The sequence below is a fragment of the Petromyzon marinus genome, chromosome 41 (assembly GCF_048934315.1).
Source record: "Petromyzon marinus isolate PM22_M1 ecotype Great Lakes invasive population chromosome 41, UKy_Petmar_22M1.pri1.0, whole genome shotgun sequence".
NCBI classification, from domain to species: Eukaryota; Metazoa; Chordata; class Hyperoartia; order Petromyzontiformes; family Petromyzontidae; genus Petromyzon; species Petromyzon marinus.
This window is the reverse complement of record NC_133707.1, coordinates 3,359,380-3,379,297: the sequence shown is the minus strand read 5'-3', so window position 1 is coordinate 3,379,297 and position 19,918 is coordinate 3,359,380. Positions and strand designations below refer to the sequence as shown.

The 19,918-nt window shown below is 46.2% G+C and overlaps 2 protein-coding genes across 7 annotated transcripts in view; one reads left to right on the top strand and one right to left on the bottom strand.

Annotated features, from left to right (window-relative positions):
- Nucleotides 1–127: 127 nt before the first annotated feature.
- Nucleotides 128–4,899, bottom strand: CAMLG (calcium modulating ligand). 2 transcript variants are annotated; one of them, XM_032969199.2, is made up of 6 exons: nt 4,704–4,899; nt 3,815–3,951; nt 3,232–3,458; nt 2,713–2,943; nt 2,438–2,503; nt 128–1,406 (listed from the first exon to the last, which is right to left on the bottom strand). In XM_032969199.2, the coding sequence occupies exons 2-6, from the start codon at nt 3,948–3,950 to the stop codon at nt 1,053–1,055; spliced, it is 1,014 nt and encodes a 337-aa protein (XP_032825090.1). In that variant the 5' UTR covers nt 3,951; nt 4,704–4,899; the 3' UTR covers nt 128–1,052. The 2 variants fall into 2 exon arrangements, with proteins under 2 accessions (XP_032825090.1, XP_032825089.1); XM_032969198.2 differs by lacking the exon at nt 4,704–4,899 and adding an exon at nt 4,322–4,635.
- Nucleotides 4,900–5,200: 301 nt separating this feature from the next.
- LOC116950970 (uncharacterized) overlaps nt 5,201–19,918 on the top strand; it is a 21,635-nt gene continuing 6,917 nt past the window's right edge. Inside the window, exons 1-13 of one of the 5 annotated variants that reach the window (XM_032969195.2) lie at nt 5,202–5,892; nt 7,259–7,332; nt 8,121–8,176; nt 8,487–8,565; nt 9,088–9,210; nt 9,961–10,013; nt 10,455–10,994; nt 12,065–12,206; nt 12,565–12,670; nt 13,623–13,701; nt 15,244–15,291; nt 16,386–16,447; nt 16,770–16,923. In XM_032969195.2, coding sequence (XP_032825086.1) covers nt 5,846–5,892; nt 7,259–7,332; nt 8,121–8,176; nt 8,487–8,565; nt 9,088–9,210; nt 9,961–10,013; nt 10,455–10,994; nt 12,065–12,206; nt 12,565–12,670; nt 13,623–13,701; nt 15,244–15,291; nt 16,386–16,447; nt 16,770–16,923 — 1,563 coding nt within the window. In that variant the 5' untranslated portion in view covers nt 5,202–5,845. Of the gene's footprint in view, nt 5,893–7,258; nt 7,333–8,120; nt 8,177–8,486; nt 8,566–9,087; nt 9,211–9,960; nt 10,014–10,454; nt 10,995–12,064; nt 12,207–12,564; nt 12,671–13,622; nt 13,702–14,085; nt 14,275–15,243; nt 15,292–16,385; nt 16,448–16,769; nt 16,924–19,918 lie in introns of those variants that run through there. The other 4 variants (XM_032969196.2, XM_032969197.2, XM_076073238.1 and 1 more) reach the window with 4 other exon arrangements.

Below are 19,918 nucleotides of genomic sequence, written 5' to 3'. Positions count from 1 at the left end.
GAGGAAAGCAGTGAGCAGTGCCTTTGTGCATCCAAGGATGGCAATGGATCCTCGAGCACTTCCCCACGCTCTCCGCTATGACGTTGGTGTTTCATCTCATGATAGTGAATCGACAAAGGGCAGCACGTTATTTCATTTTTATGACCTTTATTATCATCGTGTCGTTGCAGACCATTGGTTCAACCTTCAGTAATTTCCATTTTACTTTTGTCGCATGCAAGACGGATAGCTGTAGTAAAACTTACCTTAGTCTCAAAGGAAAAAGGTATCACCCCCTCCCTACTTCCGTACTTCTAATAAACGCTTCCCTAATTTCCTCCTTTAATCTACTCATTCCCTCCTAATATATTCATTCTCTAGTATATGCCTTCTCATTCTCTCCTTTTAGTCTTCCACTTCTCTCCGAATGTAATCTTCTCATTCCCTCCTAATCTACTATCATTCTCTACTTCTGACGAGGGTTTCTGTGGTGTGGCGATACTATGATGGCGTATGATACAAGGACCACGAGAATCGTATCGCCCACTATGCAAAGTATCGTGACATCGTGGTTACTTTGGCCAACATATTCTAAATCAAAATTTTACTTTCCTGACAAAATATATACAAAATGAAAAGCACAATTAACCACGTTCTAAATAAATAGCTCTCGCGAATTAAATTAGTGCTTTACAAAAAGTTTTCCGGAGTAACCGATGTCATAGGTTTAGAAGTTATTGTAATTGCTTATTTATTGTGTAGCTGACAGCATGTGCACTGCAGATTGTAATGAATAGAAAGACTCATGGCAGGCTGATGTTGTGTGCACTGCAGTTGAAGAACTTTGACTGAAATGACAGCAAAGCACAAAACAACACAATAATAAATACCACAAACTAATGGAAAACAGATATCGTGAGAATCATATCGCGAAATCTGACATCGTGAGGAATACTGTGGCAGACCTAGTTGTAATGGACTCGAACTCCCTCCACCTCCCTCTCGTGCCGTTGTTTCATCTCATCCTGTTCCCTCACACCCTCCTTTTCCTCCACCCCTGCCCCTCCTTACCCCTACTCTTCCTGCTCCATCTCCGCGCCGAGCGCCCGCATGCCCTCGTGGCAAACCAGGATTGTGAAGAAATAGACGGCAAGGTCGGCGCAGGCGTCCGTGAGACGCGCGTAGAAGCGCAAGAGCCGAGGGAGCAGGGCCGAGAGCGAGCTGCCCTGGCCGGCGATGCCGATAGCCGACGGGCTCCAGAGGTTCCGCAGGGCGGTGGCGGCCGACGGGGGGAATGCGGTGGCGGAGGGGGTGGTGGCGGAGGGGCTGGTCGGGCAGTCTCCCGTGGATACACTTCGCTGCCTCGAGTTCCCCGTGAGGATGCGAGTGAGCTCCGTGGGCATCCATCTGGGAACCCTCCGCTCGTACTGAGTGGAGGGAAAGACGGAAGGGAGGCATGGAGATGAGAGATATATGGGAAGGAGAGGACGGACACACAAGGGAGAGTGTGGGAGACACGGGGAGATGGGAGACATGAGGAAGAGAAGGGAGACACGGGGAGGGGTATCCTTTATCTGAACTCCGTACGTTTACAACTAATTTTGTCCTCATTGGTTGTCTCTCTCCATTTCTGTGTGTCCCTATACCTCTCCCTTTGTGTCTCTCTATATGTAGGTCTCTCTGTAGCTCAGTGGGCTTTACTTGGTGAAATAAAAAGCAATTTTTTTGGTGATTTGCTTACCTTTCCTATACATTGCACTCCTGTCGTGTGTTTGTACTGTTTAATGTTGTAACTTTCTGACCCGCCCTACTGGACATCCGTGAAAGAGCTTTATAGCTTATCGGATTCCTCCAGTATAAATAAATATTCTGCTTCTTTCTCTCGCTGTGCCTCTCTCCCCCTCCCCCCCACCTCTCTATTCCTCTCTACCTGTGTCTGTCTGTCTCCCCATATCTCTATCAAATTGTGCATCTCTCCCTGTGTCTTTCTCTGTGTAGAGAGGGCTTTCGCTGTAAGTTTATTATCGTTACAACCGATAACACAAAGGGTGAACAACTTCCCAGGGGTTAGGGGTCCCGGGCTAGGTCCCACTAACTCCCGTCACAGCCGGCTGCTCTGTGCTGCGCCCTCTTCGCCGGCCGTGGGTTCAGCCAACACGGCCGACCGAGGAGCACAGCCACCTCCAGCCCTGGCACTGCTATCCCCTATTCCTACCCTCTTGTCCCTGGCTCCCCGTCCCACTCTCTTCCGACCCTAGACTCCAGTTACGACTCCGCTTACGTCACGGGCTCTCCCTTAAGTACCCTTGCGGGACATGACATCATCCCGCCCCCAGGCGCGTATAACGTCACTTCCCGTGATGTCACTTCCTGTGACGTCACCGCCCCCGGAGACGAGATGTCCGCAACTAGTCCTCTACATTTGTGTAAGATACCATTGGTGTGAAAATGTTTGTACCTGTGGGAAGAATTTTCCAATGCCCATCAGAGCGACTTGTAGAGTCAGGAACGGAGCGAATATGGACTGCAGCACACAGATACACACAATCATCATCATTGGCCATGATTTATCCATTGCTGAATTAAGTCCTCCCCCTTCCCAAGCTGTCGCCAACTCCCAGGATCTTGCAATGCAACAATCCACTTAGTACCTGCATATCACTCCAACGTCGTAACTAAATTTGTATTTCAATCCTGGACGAGGAGTCAAACGGGGAGACACGCCTCACTCACCAGGTACTGGACGACGAAAATCCGTACGAATAGGGCCAGCATCGCACTGCAGAGCAAACGTAGCAGACGGAAAACCTCCCCCTCGTCTTCCTCGTCCTCCTCCTCCACGCCACCTCCAACCTCTTTACGACGCCGGAAAAATCCCTCCTCTGTTCCACCACCACCACCACCACCATATCCCTCCGCCCTCAGGACTTGGTCGAGCTGAGCAAAGTAATTCTCGAGGCCGCTCTGTGCAGGAGAGACAAAGGAAAGGGGGCGGGGGGATGAGGTGAAGGTGCAGCCCTGCAATGGCTTGCTCATACCACTGCTGTCAGAAGGGCCTCCGCTTGAGAGAGCCCTAGAGCCAAGTACCACCTTTGTGTGCGTTCGTACGTATCAATATGTATTTGTGCATGCGCCCAGGCACGTATTTTATACCGTACATGTGTATATGCATGTTTCAGTTTCATTTAATTGGTATAGCCCTGTGAGCCATTCGGCTCTTGAATCGGGTGCAACCACGGTGCGTGTACTCACCGGAGGGGTTTGCCCACCGCTTAGAGACCTCTCGCCAAGTTCGGCCCTGCTTGGCCCACGCGTACGTGGAAGTCTGAGTCGAGGGGTGGGGCTATGCTCAGTGGCATGGGCGGGGTGGGTGGGGGACCCCCCCTTCTCCTCATTCTGCTCCTTCGTCTGCATCTTTGGCTGAGTCTGTGGTGGAGACACGTCCCCCTTGATCCCCTCCTCCCCCTCCTTCTCAGGGTCTGGGGGAAGAAGAGAGACGGAGCCGCATAGACGCACACGGAGAGAGAAACACACAGTGACAGAGATAAAGGGAGAGAGACGCAGACAGAAATGGAGAGACAGAAACAGAGAGACAAAGAGAGATAAAGAGACAGATGCAGAGAGAAAGACAGATATCGACACAGACGTAGAAAGTCAGTGACACTCAACTGTGTATATCTCCCCCCCCCCCATACTCTCTCTTCGTGTCTCTCTCTCTTACCATGTATGATCTGTCTCTCCGTGTCTCCGTCTCTCTCCGTGTATGTCTCAGTCATTTCATTCAATTTCCCTGTGTATATCTCTCACCCCTCATCTCTCTCCCCGTGTATCTCACCCTGCGGTCTCCCAGTGTCTCTCGCCTTCTTGTCTCCATGCCCAAGGATTTTCCTCATTCTCTCCTCTGGGTTCTGCAGGAGTCGATTTCTCCTGCGCTCAGCACGGAGCCTCACAGATTCCACCTCCTCGTTCATCCTGAAATAAATATCAGCATCGTCATTACCATTGTTTTAGAAGCAGTAACACAATCGTAGTTTAACACGTAGGAGGGCTTTCGCGACCAGACATTATCCATCAGAGGTGTTTTTGGGTTGGGTCGCATGTGTCGTTAAACCCGCCACCACCCGACACAGCTAATTAACAAGGGTTGGCACGTAAACAGAATGTGCAAATTCGTTACTAGTACAGCACACCGGTGTGTTGGAGAGTAAACCCACAACATTTACAAGTGGAGTACGACGTTTCGCCAGTAATTACAACCGGCATCACCAGGTGACAGCCATATTTGTGATTGTAATTTGCGTACTCTGTATGACTATAATCAGAAGCAGCATCGCAGTCTTACTCATCCTCAAATAGTAACATCAATAGCGGCAGCATCATCATCATCAGGAGCAATATTCTCAAACTCGGCCTACAGTAAACATCATCGTCGGCATCATCACTACACGGGGAGTCTAGCAGTCTTCACCAGTCCTACAGTAATCATCAACAGACAACGCTCAATCAGCAACATCCGAAGCATCAGCAAGGGGCTCAAGAAGTCGCTGTTAATAATAAAACTGGTCTTGGTGGTCGGGAAACATCACACGGAGCGGCGGCCTCAAGGCGGGTGGACTGTGGTTGGTGATGGTAACAATAATAACGACGATGATAATGATGATATACATCATCGGCAAGGACAGAAAATTATCAGCCGCGGTAACTAATCGGCAGAAGGCACAAACCTTCTGGTGGCCTTGTCCGGCTGAGTTGACTTCTAACACGAAAGGAATCGATTCGTAATCACCAACTGTCGATTCCCGAGGGAAGAGCACCAGCGCTGGAATCGCTTCGAAGAGCTTGGAATCGATTCCTACTGAGCTGATTTTTGAATAAAATGGAAACGTTAGGGGGTGCAGCTGTTGGGAGAGAATCGATTCCTTTCTTAGTTTAAATAAAATCGACTAATTCATGTTGGCGTGCGACGTCACTAAACAACGAGTTCTCGCTGGGGACGCGCGTGACGTCACGCAAATCGGAATCCCATTGCGCGATGACGTCATCCCGCCCTTAGCGGTATTCGTCATTTATCAGCCTATTTATTTACTGTAAACTGGAGGAATCCGATGAGCTACAAGGCTTTTTTCACCCCACAGATGTCCAGTAGTTTCTAATGGCTAACATTCCCCCTCCCCTGCGGTGACGTAACACGTATCGAATAATGTTGCGTGATGACATCATAGTCCCAAGGCGTGTACGTGACGTCTGAAATCCCCGCTCACGTTTAAGGCGTTTTAACAAGAAATCTCCGTTGAATATATTTCACATTCCTTGATAGGACAACGTGAAATCAAAAGCTAGTCAATACGAGCCGAACTTCATGAATCGATTTTATTTCCTCGTGAATAAAAACCCACACGTTGATAAATCGAAACCCGGTCCTTTAATAACGGATTCTGCTCGGACGCCACGGATTTCTCCCGGATAAATAATAATTCTGGATTCTTGACGTTTAAAAGCAATTTTAAGAAATCCAACGTCCATTCGAAGGGGCACGGTACTGCAACGGAAAAATCCAAACTATTTACAAATCGTATTCTTAGTTCTTTCGGTAAAGTCACGTTGAAGGGAAACAACAAAATAATAAAAGAAAGAACTAAGAATATGAATTACTGCAGTCACGAAAGCTTTAAATCAAAATGTATTTACAAATCGATCCAAGCGGAGGAATCGAACCCCCGGCAAACTCATCACGGTTTCCTGGGAATCGATTCCGGTGCCGTCACGTGGTGGGTGGGGAAGGAGCTTAATTTTTTGGCGGGAGAAGCGCGAGAGGAGACGCGAGAGGAGAGGCGGAGGCTCCCAACGTCGCCTTCTCCCCGTTGCGATGGAGCCTCTGAAGCCGCTGAGGCGGCTCGCAACGCGCCCTCTGAGGTGAGTTGCGGTGAGCAGGGCGCGGGCGGAAGGACAGGTCCGTGCCGTCCGCGGCGAATTAACTTTTGGGCGACGGTGACGGGTGGTAGTGATCTTCCATGGAAGCCGCAGTACCTTGGCCTATGGCTACCCAGAACGGAAGCAGCGTTCCTCTTCTCCGGCCACGCGCTCGCTTCCTCCACGCCTGGCGAACGCGGAGCCGCGTTGAGGGTTCGTGGAGGGGGGGTGGTGGCGGGGGGGTGGTGGAGGGGGGGTGGTGGAGGAGGGTGGTGGAGGAGGGTGGTGGAGGGCTGTGGTGGAGGGGGGTGGTGGAGGGGGGTCGTGAGGGGCTGTGGTGGAGGGGGGGGTGGTGGAGGGGGGTGGTGGAGGGGGGTGGTGGAGGGGGGTCGTGAGGGGCTGTGGTGGAGGGGGGGGTGGTGGAGGGGGGTGGTGGAGGGCTGTGGTGGAGGGGGGTGGTGGAGGGCTGTGGTGGAGGGGGGTGGTGGAGGGCTGTGGTGGAGGGCTGTGGTGGAGGGGGGTGGTGGAGGGCTGTGGTGGAGGGGGGTGGTGGAGGGCTGTGGTGGAGGGGGGTGGTGGAGGGGGGTGGTGGGCTGTGGTGGTGGGGGGCTGTGGTGGTGGGGGGCTGTGGTGGTGGGGGGCTTAACCCGGCGCAGCACGGGCTGGAGACGAGATGGAGCTGGTGCGGAAGGACGTGGAGCCGAGTGGACTCGCACATGACCGGCTACGGCCAGCCGTGTCAAGATCGGCTTCTGTGGACGGAGGATTTGTTTATTTTATTTGATTGTGTTTTTTTTGTTGTTGGTTCCAGCCGTTTAAATTCGGGCAAACAAATCATATGTTTGCGTCTTTGTTTGTGTTTCATCCCTCATGATGGGACTTTGTAGGATGAAGGTTGAGATTTATAAAGGCACGGGGTGTCCAATAAGGTCTGGATAGGTCTGTAATAAGTAAGGCACTATATACTGTATATATTTTCTCGCACCTCCGATTAGCACCGCTGGCTACGCACGGTGCGAAAGAAGTTCAACATACATGCATAGTATTTTTTTTATTTAAAGCCTTCGTGACTGCAGGGATTCATATTCTTGGTTCTTTCGGTAAAGTCACGTAGAAGGGAAACAATAAAATAATAAAAATATAAAACAATAAAATTCTCACGACGTTTCGACTGCAACACAAGCAATCATACATGCATCGATTCAGCTTATAGTATTGTGGAACATTACTTCGTAATTTTACGTCATTGCTTTTGGCATGTTGGTGACCCAGCTCCTCACCCTTACAAATGAGACCGCCCTGGTCTCTTGAGTTCTCACCTGGTTGAACAAAAATCAACTTGACAACTGTCTGTGCGTTGTGTGAACAGCACGAGAGAGCCCACAAAACGAAAATTTGATTTTGCTGTGCAAGAACAACCACAGGTGGAGGAGGAACCTCCAGGTGAGAGATACACATATACGCACATACTGTAGACAAAGATCCCCCATATAGCCTCGACAGAATGTTGGGGCAAGTGCTGTTAGGGGATACCTATTAAGACCGGCACACGGGGGAGTGTTGTGGCAAGAACCACGCCCGACTATCTTTGGGTCCCCAGTGGTGATGTTTACACACAGCCCTGGATACTCCACTGATATTAGCTATGATCAAACTCGGGTCGCTGGGTTCGTAGTGCAGGGCACTAACCACTACATTACCACCTCCCCCCCTCCCCACAGACATGTAGAAAGGCCAAGAGCCCTCGTGTAGCTCAAACACTGGTGTAACGTTAGTGAGCATCTATTAACGCTGGTACCAAACCTGGCCTGTATGCGAGTTTAGGGCAGGGGTGGGCAAATTTTTTGACTCGCGGGCCACAATGGGTTCTAAAATTTGACAGAGGGGCCGGGCCAGGAACATATGGATGGAGTGTTTGTGCGAACTAATATCAATGACATGTAAAAATCATTACATGAAAGGATTTGGCCTTTAACAGGTAGCAAAGCATGTATTTGCAAGGCAATTTAACAAATTGCACGAACATGAACAATACAAAAACATGTCGTAACTCCCGGTCAAAGTGCGCCATCTAATGGGGGCATTACATGAGAAAGGTAAAATTTAATTTAATAATATTTGGACAAGTTCGGCGGGCCGGATTAAAAAGCCCAACGGGCCGTATACGGCCCGGGGGCCGTACTTTGTCCATGTCTGGTCTAGGGGTCTCTATGTAACTGTTGACGTTACAGACACTGATGCTGTGGAAAAGTCTTCGACAAGACAAAGTGCTCATTTACAGAAGCAGGTAAGAGGTTCATAATGGTCATCATCTTAAATTAATAATGCCAATTTCTGATTCATAATGGCCATGTCAGATACACTGAGAAACTGTTTAAGCCGTGGTTCTATGTCTGACTCGCAGGCATGAATATCCATTGACTTGCATAGATACCCACAGACTTGCACAGAAACTCACATACTTGTATATGAGACTTTGCGTGAGTGGGTATTAATGGAAGACTATGAGTCTCTGTTTCACTTTGGGTGTCTGTGTAAGTCTGTGGGTCTCTTGAGTGTCTACGTGAGTCTTTGGGTCTCTTCTTCTCCATGCCCAGCCCTCTGTGTCCACCAACGATGAGAATGGCTCGATGACTCTGATGCTGGCCAGCACACATGACTACTCTGAAGAAGAAGGTACATTTGTTTAGCTGTGCAGTACGTCCAAGTATGTGTGTGCATGTGTGGATAAGGTTCAGTGGGGTAGCGGGTTAACACGTTTGCACTACGAACCCAGCGACCGAAGTTCGATTCCCACTCACGGCCAACACCAGTGAAGATTATCTGAACCGATCCTGGGTCTCTCCTAGATCGACTCGACTCAGCCTCAAATGAGCACCTGGTGCATTCTGTAAAAATCGCCATGAAGAAGACAAAGGGCGTAGTGCTGTGCACCCACCCCCTCATGTACTGTGCCGACCTTCATAGGTGCTACTCGTGAACAGTACTTGCTCCTATAGTTTGTTGAGGCTATATGAGGTGGGCGGGGATCTTTGTTGTATGTGTGGATGTTTGTGAACTCACTCGACATTTAATCACCTCTATGTGGCTCAATCTTGAAAGAGCATAGGATGTAGCGATATACCATTGGCCTGGTGCAAAAGACGTGCAACATTCATACATTTAACCTGCACATATTTCCCTTCTCTAATGGTCTAGTAGTTATGATGCAGCACTCTGACCGCCACGACCGGAGTTCGATTCCTGGTCGGGGAAGACTATCCCCGTACATCCGATTAAAACGATTGGCTACACACGGTTCGAAAGAAGTTCTACATACAGGTAAAACCCCTGTTTTACGACGGCTCGACTTGCAACCCCCCGGTTTTTACGACCTTCTCGTAAATAAAACCCCCACGCCGACTAAAACTCATCTATGACCCCCAACGCCGAGTCGATTGGCGACGAATCTGCGCATGATATGCGCACACGTGCCGCCTGCTGGCGCTGTTTTGCGTTTCCGCCGTATGCGTATGAACAGTATAGCCTTACAGTCTGCAGCTGTGCCTCGAGCGAACGCATCTCTTGTGCAACGCTCTTCACTTTTTTAGGAAATTTTCTTCAAATTTAAAAAAAAAATTCGACTCACTATGTCAGAAAAGAGGAAATGTGATGCACATTCAGAAAAGTATTTAAAGATTTTAAAGTGTGTTTTTACTTAAATATGTTTGTTATGTTAAGTTACAATAAATGTGTGTTAGGGTTATTTATTTTTGCGGTCAATTTTGGTATTTTTATGGTATGTAAATGGGTTTCCAGGAACGGATCCCCAATGTGTAACATTGCACCTATGGGTAATAAGGGTTCGACTTACGACGGCTCCAATTGCGAATGTTGTCCAGGAACCAATTAGATTGTAGGTGTGGGGGTCGCCTGCACATACATACATTTGATCTATATCTCTATCATGTATTCCTCTTTCTATCTTGGTGTATTTCTATCCATATGCACCTTTCCTTGCTTTTATTAACACCATCTATCCACTGCTTGATGGAGCTAATGATGTTTGTAACGTATGTTCTCTGATCTTAGAAATCTCCAACTCTGCAAAGTCAACGACTAACACAAGTCATCCAGAATACAAGGTTAGATCAACAACATTGTGAAACCTGAGTTCGAGCCCTGGGTCTGGGTGTCTGTTTCTCTCTTAAGAGGTTTTTTAACGGCCATGTCAGAGGCTTAGCTGGCACTGCTGAGATCCTGAATTCGAATCATGCATGTCTCTGTATCTCTGGGGGTTCATAATCACTGTCGGTTTCATAATGTCTATGTTGGAGATACTGAGATCCTGACTTTGAGCCCTGGTTCTGGTTGTTTCTTTGTGTCCCTGGGGGTTCGTGTTGAGGGTGAGGTCAGAGAGCACGTGGAGAGGCGTGTAGTGAGGTGAGAGGGGGAAGGTAGGAGAGTGCATGGAGATGGAGTTAAAGTAATATCAGGGGACAAGCATAGGCAGGAGCCAGTCCATGGAAGATCTTGAAAATAGGGATTGCAATCTTGATAGTTGATTTCCTCTGTTCTTTCAACAGAAATCATTGCAGAGAACCCCACAGATTCTTCCAGAAGATGATGCTACCACTAGCAGTGCTCGGAAAGTACCAACCGCAGAATTAGCAAGTCCAAACCTAAATAATTCTGAAAACAGCCCCGTTGGAACCACAAATCAAGATGGTGAAGCTATGGGGGAAAATCCTTCAGAGAGCCGAGGTTCAGAGTCAAAAACTGTACAGCCAACTCCTCCGGATAATGATGAAGATGTTGGTGAAAGTGATCGTGACAGTGATGAAGGTGACCTTGAAAATGCGCAGGAAAGAATGCCGGACCTTGAAAGCGCAAGTCTGGAACAATCTGGGGAGTGTGAGATTCAGGAGGAGGCGGAAGGAATGGAAGGTGTTGGAACTTTGATACCACATGGACATTCTTCGAAAAAAGCCAGAATCTTGGAAGAAGAGGAAGTAGAACAGGAAGTGGGAGAAGTTGATTATTCCATTGGAAAGATTTTGAAAAAACGAGTTTCACAAAAACTTGGACCGACCTCGCAGACACCTGCCAACTATGGACACAAATCGGTGAGATGAGAAATTATACGTCTATTGCTGGCTGTCTCATTCATCGTGTCTGTCATATTGGCAGTCTCGTTTTTTCTGTCCCATCTTGTTTGTTGTTTGTTCTGCCTAAATTATCCTTTCATTTTTATCCAGTCACTTTTTTTCCCATTCCGTTTGTATTCCCGCACCTCCGATTAACACCGTTGGCTACGGTGAGAAAGAAGTTCAACATACACTGTCTTGTCTCGTTTATATTGTCACATTTTTAATGTCAATCTCGTTATATTACCCTGAACGTAATATTAGCATCTTATTTACATAAATTGTCAACATTCTCAAATTCTCGATTTAACAAAAAAACAATTTAGTTTTATTGTTATAAATGCTGAAATGTTCAAACTTTCTCACACCTCACCTTGTTTGGTTATATATCATTCACGCTTCAAAACTTAAGGTTGATAACATTTGTGCATTAACTATGTCTGGATATAACATGGTGAGGCATGATAACTCTCGTTAAGATGATCCGGCTAAATTGAACGAAGGGTTGCCCCGAAACTTGTCGACTTAAAAAAGAAACGGCAATCTAATAAGCCGCTTCAGCCAAGGCGATGATGTCACAGGTCACTTTTTCCCCTTTCCCAATGGCGTCGCGTGTCATTGTTTTCAGAATCAGAATATTTACACTGGAGGAATCCGATGAGCTTATAAGCCTGCCAGAAGATCGAACAGGCGACCTCTTGGCTTGCAAATTCCAGCATGGTAACACGAATGGATGGAAATAAAATTTGCTGGGAACTGTTTTGGCAGTAACAATTTGGACCATTCAAATTTTTACACTTGGTCCCTTTTTCATTGTCCTTTTGCTCCATATGTTACAGGTCACACATCTTACTGGTCGTCCTGATTGTTTTACTCTATTGGTATGTGGTGGATAAAGGTTGGTGTGAATGAAGGGTCAAGGTCCAGTCTTCAAATTGCTTTCTCATGCCACTGCTGACAGAAGGGCCTATAAAGAGTCCCTTTAGAGGGTATTTGGCCTTTTACGGTGATACGGTGCACCGAGTTGAAAACTCTCAATCTCTTAACAGGGCACCCAGTCCCTGCACAGCGGCCCGGCACGACGCTCTTTTGCGGTGCAACGGCAACAGCCCAAAACTTTGGAGAAACTGCGTCCACGGAGGAGAACTAGGGACCACCCCAGCAGTGAAGGGAGTGCTTCGATGATAAAACGTAAGTGCAAGTGATGGCGAGTGTGTGAATGTGTGAGCGAGTGTTTTGATCGCAACAATGAGCGGAGCGCCGGGTGGCTAAAACACATAAAGTTGGCAGAGTAGGAGGCACGTATGTATGTTGAACTTCTTTCGCACCATATGTAGCCTCCCATATTAATCAGAGGTGCGGGAGAAGGAGCAGATGGTGCACCTACCGGTCATCTCTGTCAACTCATGGAACCTGAATCTGACCCGTGACCTGCCAACGAGCCTCGGAGTGCGTCTGGCACAAGTGCCGTGGTAACACCATCACAGCTTAGTGGCGAATGGCTGCTGTTGTTGTTGAGTGTGTTTATTAACGTGTATCTATGTGTTAGTGCGCACTGTGCGAGTGTGTGTAGGAGAACGAAAGAGAGGAGTTCGCCAACTCACCGCGCTTGATGTCATCCTCACCTACATCCACAACGTCCTTGAGTCCTACATGTCAGTGAAACTCCCATAGACACCCAAACTCACACAGACACTCATCCATCAACACTCCTCTACACAGACAAACATAGACAAAGATCTCCTGTATGGCCTTCCATAGACCTTTGGGGCAAGTGCTGTTGGCGAGCACCTATTAAGGCCAGCATGGCACACACAAGCATTCACCTACATATATAGCATCACGAAGTCCTCCACATTAATGAAATACTCTGACACCCACACATATGAATACCATCCCCTGAATAGCCTTCACAGACTGTTGGAGCAAGTGCTGTTAGGCATGTATGAAAACTAGCATGGCACATGAGGGTGTGGGTGACCAGCACCACGCTCGACCGCCTTTGTCACATCGCACCAGGTACTAATTTGAGGCTGAGTAGACCTAGGGGTAGCCTTGGACTGGTTCAGATCATTATAATCATCACTGGTGTGAGCTGTGCACGGGAATCGAACTATGGTTGCCGGGTTTGAAGCACAGCACACTAACCACCACCGCTACACACTACTCCACATATACAGCGTCAATTGAGACCTACATGTTAGTGACACTCAGACACTCAAGAGACACACACACACAAAGATATGCGCACACACAGATATGGTGGTATATATGGCTGTGTGTTTTTGTATATATTTCATGGGAGCAGTGGCGCAACGATTCGTGCGCTCGCTACAAACCCGGCAACACGAGTTTGATACCCTCTCACGGCCACCAACAGCAGTGACGACTATTTGAACTAGTCCTGGGCCTCTCCCAGGTCGACTCGGCCTCAAATGAGTACCTGGTGCGGTGTGTAAACAACGCCACTGGGGAGACAAAGGCTGCTGGGGTGTGGTGCTGCCGTGTACTGTGCTGTCCTCCGTAGGTGCTCACTAAACGCACTTGCCCCAACAGTCTGTTCACGCTATTCGGGGAATGTTTGTATATTTCTGCGTGCGTCTCTAGGGAGGAGGTGACATCTGAAGAGTGTGTTGCTTTCCTTCAAGAGCTTCATAAGAACTTGCAGGTGGAATTTGATAACTTGGTGAGATGATTTATCTTTAACTTTCTAGAATAATCGATAAAAATCAATATCATTAACAATCCTTATGGATGGCGAGACTATTATTAATACATTTGAACCATGGATTATTAATACTTATATGAATCGCTGTTAATCATTCATGAGGATATAATTTTGGGATTGAAAGTTTTTGCAAGTTTTACGGCCATAGCTGTGAATCTTATTGACTGAGCTGCAATTTATTCTCTGTCCATATGAATCGATTGGCGGTAGCCCGGGTCACCGCAAAATATTGGTGGGCTGGGCATAGTTTAAGGTTTTTTTCTGGGAGCATCGCTGGTACTACCCTGTACTGCCGGAGGGTGACGCTGGGAGCGATGATGACGACGATGTCGATCCCGCCAGCACGACCGTGACCGCCGGCTGTACCAAGAGAGCGCCTGGTGCGCCATTGCCTCCAAGTGGTCTCGCTCCCGAAGCCAAGGGGGTGACCGCCCCCGTAAGAAGCAGAACGTGCTGGGGAATGACCAGACCAGCATCCTGATGTACTTTCAAAACAAGCAATAAACAGCCATTGCCACGCACAAATCCCCAGCAGCCCCCCTTTTTTATGGGTGTTTTGCATGTTTTTAATTTCCATATTTGGCGTGCGTATCGGGCTCCGTGACATCTCCCGTCTTCATAGGCCTTCTGGTTTCGGAGTTATGGAGGTTTTGGCACCCCAGGGTCACGATGGTGACACGGGTCACCGCCAATTGATTCATATGCTAAAAACACAGATTTTTATTGTCAGTGCATGATGTACGGCAGTTTTTAAAGGAAATAAATAAAGCGCGTTATCCGTTTTTGAGATACTATTTCCAAGATTTCACTTGAGAGTTAAATAAAATTCACGATTTGCCTGACCCCCGTGACATCTGTGGCAACATCACAGCCTTAGTCGATCAAAGCCTTAGCGTGGTGAGGTATGACCACACAGCCCCCACGACCTGCACGGTGTGAGGAGGCCCTCATTGAGCAGTGGATCGACCATGGCTGATCCTGATGATGATGAAGCAAAATCGTGTTTTTTTTTTTAAACAAATGAGCAAAATTTTATTTCGGCAATGAATGTGTGACCGGCAGCAATGCCAGCGGAGTTAAGCCTTATTGATTACTTCGTTGATTATTGGACGACAGGAAGTCATTGGTTCGATCCCAACCCGACGCTTGTATATTTGGAGTTTGCATGTCTCTTCACATGGATCGCGTGGATTTTTCTCCGGGTCCTGCGATTTTTCCCGCCATTTAGAAACGTGTGTAGAGTGTTTGCTATAAATGTCCACATGGCAAGCCCCTTCGTTGAGCTATCATTTGTGGCCAGTTCTCTTCTGAAAAAGAGCTATGTAGCTCGGTGAGCCCTACCTGGCAAGATAAAAATCGTTTAGTTCATAGATTATTGTTGAGTTTTTATAGATTAGTTTGTCGATGCATTGATTCATTGTTCGTTAATGTAACGCATTATTTGTTGATGGTTTTTCCGTGCTTTGGGTGAATTCACTGCGCTTGTGTTCCGTGTCGCAGGCTCTTAAAAGTGAAGAATGGAAGAAATTGAATTCCAAGTCACGCAGGGTGAGACGTGACGGGTAGAGAAATTAACGAGTACAGAAAGTCCTCGTTTAGTGCGATGGGACGTGTTCCTGAAAAGTGCCACGTTAAGCGAAAAACCATTTCCCCATAAATAACGCAATGATAAAGTTTGTCGAGATACAATGCACGCACAGACAGATGGCAGGACGAATAACTGAGGGTACGCCGCTGCGTTACTGTATCAGTCCGCGGATTTTATCACACCGCTCGGCTGCACGTGCCACGTTATAAAAGCACGCATTCCTCATGACGGCGCGTGCCTCGCGTTATAACGATGCACATTCCTCGTTACAACCACGCATCCCATGTTATAACGACGTGTCCTGTGTTATAATGGCGCACGTTCCTCGTTATAACGGCACGCGTCCCGCAGTATAACGGCGCGCCTTCCTCGTTATTAAGATGCGCGTTCCGCATTGTGCGAATGGGGTTCCCGTATGGAGGAAGCGCGTTATTGAAAAAACGCGTCGTGTGAACACAACATTGAGGACTTGCCATAATGTCAATTCGTTACCATCGGCCGTGGTCAATCCACTGCTGATTAAAGACCTCATTAAGTTGCCACCACCTCACGATCCAATTATTAAGATTTTCCTTTAGAGATAATATGTTAATTGATGTTTAACATTGCATCATGTCGACCCATACGGTTTACCCGTATTCTTGTACAGGGAAATTGTGTTTTCAGGTCCATATGGCGTAAAGACGTTTCATTACGGGCACAAAAAATGTCTCTTTGTGTTTCTCCCTTGTGATGGGACTTTGTAGGATGAACGTTGAGATTTATAAGGGCACGGGGGTGACCAGTAAGGTCTGAATTGGTCTGTAATAAGATAGATACTGATATAGGGTTGACAGGTGTGACATTGAGTGATTATTCTTAAGGCTTAATACTGAGAGTTGGTGATTAACTTGGACTCTTAATTGTGAACATGGATCACCAACAATTAGTATAGATAGCAATATTGAATATTAATTATGAAAATTGATACTAATTATCAGTAATTAACTATTAATGATGATAGGTAGTGAATAACTGACGTCCTGGTGACGAATGTGGCTTCTTTGTATCTCAGGTTGAGTTGGATTTGGTGAGAATTCGCAAGAAGATACTCGCTATGAGGATGGAGAAAGAGAGGTGGGAATCGGCTAATGTATCGTCAGCAGCAGCAGCATCATGATCATTGGTTATAACAACCCTATCACCAATCGTAATTATTAAGATGCTGTGTTTTTAGAATGATGATGATGACTTTGCTGCTGTTATTGGTGTACTTGATCTTATCTTGCGACTGCTGCTATTGCTCTTACTGATGATGAAGCTGATGCTACCGATGAAGAAGCTGCTGCCTAAGCTGCTGATGATGCTACTGCTTATATTGTTGCTGATTACTAAAATGTTGATGTTACTGATAATGCTGTTGATGAGAATGACACTGCTTAATGGTGATGCTGTGTAGGCTCAGGCAGGAGGCTTTGGAGTTGGGGGACATACATGACCTGGCCCTGGCTGACGCCGCCACAACTTTAGAGTCTCTTTCCAACTTTTACAAAACAGAGAAAGAGACACGGGGACAGAGAATGCACGGGGAAGAGGAGGAGGAGGAGGAAGTGGTGAGTCTGGACCATTTAAGATACACTATGTTGCATATAGGACCATCGCGTATCCACCCTGACCAATTAACCGCCCACACCCAGTGCGGTATTTGTCCATGATGGTGTAACTGTCATTGTCTATAGATGCTCACGTCTATCTATACCTCCGTCTCCAATGAGTCAGATATGCGACATCGTACAATACAGGTAGTCCCCTACTTACGATGGAGATGCGTTACGACGACCCCATCGTAAGTCGAAAATATCGTAAGTCGAAGATGGCCTAGCCTACCCAGGAGTCTTAAAGAATGGTGATAATTGAGCAAAACAGAGCAATTTACAGTACCGTCCTGTAGAAACTATCTACTGTATGTATTTATTAATTACAATACCGTATTGCACAGTAAAATGTAAAGTAAAAAAACAAGGTAAATTCTTAGCCTACCTATATGAACTGCAATTTAATAGAAAGTTTTTTTCAGGAAACAATCCTATCTGCTATAAAAACTTTTAACATGCATTGAACGTAATGTAACGTATCATATTGTACCGTACTCACCAAGATTCTGTCCGTCGTCTGCATACTTGAACGATGTTAGGTTGTTGATAGCAATTTTGTCGTATCGCCATCGTAAGATCGAAATATCGTAAGTCGGACCATCGTAACTCTGGGACTACCTGTACTCATTTAAGACTGAGCCTACCTCACGGAGGCCCATGGCAGGTACATATGTTAGCCATGGTCGGTAATAAAATTCCGCTTCTTGAGTTTATAGTGTGGTACACAACGATCCAAGTTTAAGACGTAGGCTTTCGTGACCAATATCTTACCTATAAACCTAATTTTTTGTCTGTCTGCGCACGCCTTGCAACGCTTTTAACTGAAAAACTATTGAGTTTACATTTCAACAAAGTACACAGATACAACACACTAAGCCCCCGGAAGAAAACGCGCTATTTGTTTTTCCCCTCCGTCAACTCTAAACTTATAAAATAACATTCATAATAAAGGTTTTTAAGTTAGATCACGTAAGTATAAATGTGGCGTAACCCTCCACTACCCGACAGCCAATTAGTAAGGGATTTGTCACGTAAACAAAACGCCAAATAGTTGATACTTCAGCCCACCGGTGTGTTGGCAATTACATCCAGCAACTTTAAATAAATATAGACAAAACGTTCTATTTAATTTAATAGACTTTTTAATAAATGTTTCTCCTACAACATCAGATTGCAGCGGCACATTAAATACGCATTAAAATTACAATAGTTTAAAGCGATTTGAAGCATGTTTTATTTTTTTGGGGGGGGGCAGAGCTTTGTGACGTCATATTTGAGGAGGGGGTCTGATTTTTTGTGACGCCGTGTGACGAAGGGGGGGGGAGGGGAGGTAAAAAATCGTCCAAAATCGCGTGACGTCATTTATGGACGGCCCCTTAGTAAATACGATTATAGTCAGTAAATACTACTGAAGAGTCCGTAGATACTACTATAGAGTCAAGAGATACTACTGTACAGTCAGTAGGTACTACTATAGAGTCACTCGATACTACTGACTTGTGTGTAGATATATATGCCTACAAAATCAAAATTGGATGAGATGGGGGGGTTGACAATTTTTGGAAACCTTTTAGATCAACTATTTACCCCCCACTTTCTATTACTTTTTGAATGAGGGCTGCTGCAAGCTTCTTATAATTTTGTTGATGGACAAATGAACAGACAAACGGAACGCTGGACTTTCACAATAGCTTTGTATTTGTGTATGTATGTTATGTTTTTATGAGAAGACAAGTTTTCAAAAATATTTTACCCCCGGGCAAAGCCGGGTACTTCCTGCTAGTCATCCATAATACAGTTTTTTTGGGTTAGATCATGTAAATATATAAATGTGTCGTTAAACCCACCACCACCCGACACAATAAAGATATCCAAATTCTTGTTGTTGATAAGGGCCGATCAACTGTTGATGGCCCGTGAGGATTACGATAATAAAATCTAAGATTTAATTGATAATGGTACCGACTTTAAAATTAAACGAGACCCAAACAACACCTTGCAACGTAAAACAACGGTAATCATTGGCAAGTCATTAATTTCATCATCATTAAACCTCCTTTGCCAGTACCAAAATTTAATAATAGGGTTTTTCCCCTTTTTTTCTGGCAACAAAACTGAAACCTTTTTTTACGAGGATTCATGTCTGCATTAACCACTACCTGCAGTCAAAATGCAAAAACACATACTATGATTATATATATGCATTGTCCTTGAAACTGATTGGTCCACACCAAGAGACGGCTTTCTTTTGAGCCTCGACCCAATTGTTACTCGACCAGATGACGCCAAAAGGCGTACAGCTCAAAGACAATGCACTATCAAAGTAATGAGGGCTCGGGGTGAGCATCTACATCATTAGACCTCCTTTGCCAGTACCAAAATGTATTATTAAGTCATCAATTCCCAAGAAAGAGCAATACCTGATCAAACCAAGGGCGTCAAAACCACCAAGACTTTATGGGCTACCAAAGATTCACAAACCTGATGTCCCATTAAGACCCATAGTTAATACAATAGACTCTGCCACATACAAATCAGCACAATACGTAATGCAACAAATACAGCCCTACATCGGTAGGACCTCTTCGTTCATTATAAACTCTGAACATATCGTAAATAAAATTAAATATATTAAGCTTAATCCTAATGATATTCTTGTAAGTTTTGATGTGACCTCTGTTCACGAGGGTTCCGGTCAATGAGTCCATTCAATTACTCGACACTGGTAACGAACACAGTCTTAGCCAAAGATATCCCACGACTAGCTGAACACTGTCTAAAGAACACCTATTTGTTGTGGAAAGGTAACTTCTATAAACAAAAGGATCGGATAGTGCATTTGTACATGGAAGATTTTTTAACAAAAGCAATAGCTTCAAGCACACCAAAACCGTCTGCTTGGTTTCGATCTGTGGGATGACATGTGGGTCGTCTGGCCACATGGCGAAGATAC

What these genes read in the sequence shown, in the direction of transcription:
- CAMLG (XM_032969198.2), bottom strand. Translation starts at nt 4,365, where the DNA reads ATGATGATGATGCTGCCGCTATTGATGTTACTATTTGAGGATGA. An exon ending in AGACACTGGGAGACCGCAGG is followed by an intron (nt 3,459 to 3,814) that starts GTGAGATACACG and finishes TTCTTCCCCCAG; the next exon opens with ACCCTGAGAAGGAGGGGGAG. An exon ending in TTTTCGTCGTCCAGTACCTG is followed by an intron (nt 2,504 to 2,712) that starts GTGAGTGAGGCG and finishes TGTGTGCTGCAG; the next exon opens with TCCATATTCGCTCCGTTCCT.